Genomic DNA, 3472 nt, shown 5'->3' with positions numbered 1-3472 from the left:
GAAATCAACAATATGTTATGGTAGTGATGTGTAGGCTGTACTAGTGTGAATGATAGCAAGTGCTAGTGGTTGCCGGTAGGGATGGATTTGGTGTGATTGCCCGTACTCCTATATCTGAAGTCTTAACCCCACATGTTCCCTCAAATACACTTGCTAGAGATTAGTTGTGTTTATTCCAACTTATATGAAATGGGTTAATTGACTTCTGTAATCAAGTAATTATTCACAAGTTTGTTGTATTTATCAAAACATTAAGAAAATAGTTATTATAGCTACAGCTCATATCAATGAAATTATGGATTTTTACATGATGTTACACGCATTATTCTATATTTCCATCATTATGAACTTAACACATGACTTTACACGACACCATTATATGATGCCTTTGCTTTTCTTTCATGTAACATCAAACGTCCTTCTGGTTATATCTAGCTTTGCTTTCGCAAACACTCTTTGGTATCACTTGGCCCATGCATTCATTTATGTTATCATGTTCTTGGCTTGCCATAAAACACCTCTAACTGTATGCACCTTGTCAACATTATTCTGAAAATGTTGTGATCACGTTTTCTCATCGTGTTAAATTAAAAGCGCATACACTCAGTAAATGACAATTTTCTCATACTATATCACACAATGAACTCACATTACATGCTCTAAATGTACGGTCTCAAGTGTCACCAAATCGGCATTTTACCTCTTACAATAACATTTGAAGATAATTTCAAAAAATAACAAAAAAGAGACTTACGAATCACCTGTCGTCATGGGACTTGATTCTGATGGCTTGTCGGATGTTTCCACATCCATTGTCACAGCATCGCTGACATCAGAATCCACCTCTGTCATAATTTCATCCCTGTCTGTTTCCATTGCCTCAGGCAGGACTCCATTCTCCATTATAGTATCGGATCGCAGTTGCGGGCTTGGGTTTGAATCCTCGGTTACTTTGTTGGGTCCATTTGGTGTTGTTATTAGTGATGGTGGATATGGATTAGTAGAGACGGTCAAAGTTGATGTCACAGACAGATTCTATAAAATATGGATTGCAATAAATCATCACCATTATCATATGATAAGAGTCGTAACGTTTAATGATCCAAAAAAGTCAATAAAACTTACCTTTTCTAAAGCCAAAGCAAGCTTTGAGAGATTTGGATACAGGCTTCGTGCATCCAATATGATCTTGTAAACATACAAAAAGCAAATCAAATACTTGAACGCATAAATTCACATTAAAGTAAGAGGCGGTCACAATTACCTCAGATAACCTTTGTAGAGTAAATGGTGGACCGTCAACAAAGCTTTGAAGAGCTGCAAAACATAAGCAGAAAAAATGTAAATTCATAAATTTCACACTTTTGAAAGACTGGAAGCGTATATAATATTATAAATTGACAGTTGAAGTGATTATAAATAAATAAATGAGAAGGTACATGATTGTGGAAGTACCATCATCCAACCTTTTCACCAACTCAGCATGCGTCTCTCCTAGTGATATTTTTTGTTCCTCGATTGTCATATTTGCTTGTGGGTATTCAGAAATAACCTGCGGCAAGAAAACAATAAAAAGAAATTATATACCAATTTTCAATTTCATGTAGTAGGACACTAGAGGTAACAATTTCGACACCCGTTTACTTATGAATGGGTCAATTTGGGTTATGCTATATCTCTAACATGCCAAACCAGTTTAAAAAATAGCTATTATCAAACAAGTTGAAAGTCACCCACCAAGCGTAATTTTAATGCATGAAACCAGAAAACCCTGAATCATTTAAATCAAAATATAGACTTTTGGTAACCATGTTTGAAAAGAAATGTTTCAATTAACCTAAACCACAACAAAAGATTGTGACTTGACACATTAAGGGGCTCACGCATATTGCCACCTCGATTGAACAGTAAAACAAGCATCCAAAATATTTATAATCTTGTAGGTTGGCATACCTCCCCATACCTGCTTTAAGTGACGAGACAACATGCTTTTCAATATTTCCCAATCATACCTGCAGTGTGACGTAACAAAAGGAGAGCTTAATTATGGTCCACAATGACAATGAGCATAAAGACGACTAAATGTGAAGTTCCAATTGAACATGTATAAGAAAGGCATGTAAAATCAGAAAATGATAAGACAAGTATCAAAATGTAAACGACTCCTCCCATCAAGGAATCCAGCAGCTATCAGTGATATTATTATTTAAAAAATATCAGTTGATTAACAGCAATGTGCATACCAAAACTCTCCTGTGGCTGCAATGTCTTTCAAAACACTTCTTACTTCCTCTTCTTCTTCAACAGTTTCTTGCCTCATTTCCCTGCTCCTGAGATTCACAATCATACAAAAGGTGTTATAAAGTTACTATGTTAAGGCAAGAAGAACAATCATTCATCAAGATATACTTGGGTACCCAATGATGAACCATTACCTACCTAACCACTCCATAGATATGCCTACAAAGAATATCATAAGCAATAGCCAAATATCACCATTCAAATAACATGAGTATGGTGAATTAGGGGTGTACATGAGCCAAGCCCGAGCTTGACTAGGCTTGAGATCGTACTCAGCTTGTTTCGAGCACTTTTTCTAATGCTCAAGCTCGGCTCATGAGTCGTTTTTTCAAGCTCAGGCTTGCCTCGAGTTCGACTTGTTTATGAATTAATGTATATACCTTCTTAATGATTTTTAAATTTTTTAATAAAAGCCTTACACGAGCCTAAACTCGAATCGGGCTCATGTGGTACCTTAAACGGACAAATTTTGGCTCGAGCTCGGGGGTGCAGTGTGAAATCAAAAACTAGAAGTCCAGACGAGGTAACACTTAATAATAGACAAGGCTCGTTAAGGCTAAACGAACTTCCCATACAAAGCTCGATTTGGGGCTCGATAACTAAACAAACTTTATTTGAGGCTCGGGCCCTGCTCGAGCTTGAAAAAGCTTGGCTCGTTTCAAGCTTTTTATCAACCCGATCACGAGTAGCTCGTGAGCGGCTCAACTCGTTTGCACCCCTAATAGTGATTGGCATCCAAATCAACATTTAAAAAAGATTGCTACTTCATTTAGTTAAACAAATATACTATGAGTATCCCTGCGAAGATCAAATCTGCTAAAAAAGTAAAGTAACCAGCAATAAAGCGCGTGTCATGATTTTGAGGAGAAGCAATCAAGTTTTCATGACTATTATCCGTCAAATCAGAAGCCATGACCGAATGCTCCACAGTTTCAGTTATCTTCGTGTCCTCTGACGGAGGAAGTGTTGACTGGTCCAAGGCTTCAATGGTCTGCGTGTCTGCAACCGGAGGCAGAGTAGACTCCCCTGACGGTGCAGTTTCTTGTGTATTTGTCACCTCATCCAGTGCTCTTTGCTCAGTTTCCTGTGTGTTTGCAACCTGAGGCGGTGAAGTTTCGGCCACCGGCACGTTTGTAACCAAAACCGGTGATTGGTCCAATGTTTCAGTCGC

At 37.8% G+C, this 3472-nt stretch overlaps 1 protein-coding gene across 1 annotated transcript; it reads right to left on the bottom strand.

The window, feature by feature from the left end:
- Positions 1-602: 602 nt before the first annotated feature.
- Positions 603-2723, bottom strand: LOC143633242 (uncharacterized). Its single transcript, XM_077101581.1, has 6 exons — positions 2244-2723; positions 1964-2012; positions 1456-1552; positions 1265-1317; positions 1126-1188; positions 603-1035 (listed from the first exon to the last, which is right to left on the bottom strand). Exons 1-6 carry the CDS (start codon positions 2345-2347, stop codon positions 751-753), a joined length of 651 nt encoding a protein of 216 aa, XP_076957696.1. The 5' UTR covers positions 2348-2723; the 3' UTR covers positions 603-750.
- Positions 2724-3472: the final 749 nt, after the last annotated feature.

The sequence above is a fragment of the Bidens hawaiensis genome, unplaced genomic scaffold (assembly GCF_021521415.1).
Source record: "Bidens hawaiensis isolate Kalapana, Puna unplaced genomic scaffold, B.hawaiensis_p1.1 tig00006635_1, whole genome shotgun sequence".
NCBI lineage: Eukaryota > Viridiplantae > Streptophyta > Magnoliopsida > Asterales > Asteraceae > Bidens > Bidens hawaiensis.
The sequence above is the reverse complement of the archived record's forward strand: the minus strand, read 5'-3'. Positions and strand labels throughout refer to the sequence as shown.

Bases quoted from the DNA above. Each gene is read 5' to 3' on its own strand.
- LOC143633242 (XM_077101581.1), bottom strand. From the start codon at position 2,347: ATGATTGTGAATCTCAGGAGCAGGGAAATGAGGCAAGAAACTGTTGAA. The intron at 2,013-2,243 runs GTATGCACATTG...GTCACACTGCAG, and splicing joins GCAGCCACAGGAGAGTTTTG to GTATGATTGGGAAATATTGA. The intron at 1,553-1,963 runs GTATGGGGAGGT...TTCTTGCCGCAG, and splicing joins TGTCTCGTCACTTAAAGCAG to GTTATTTCTGAATACCCACA.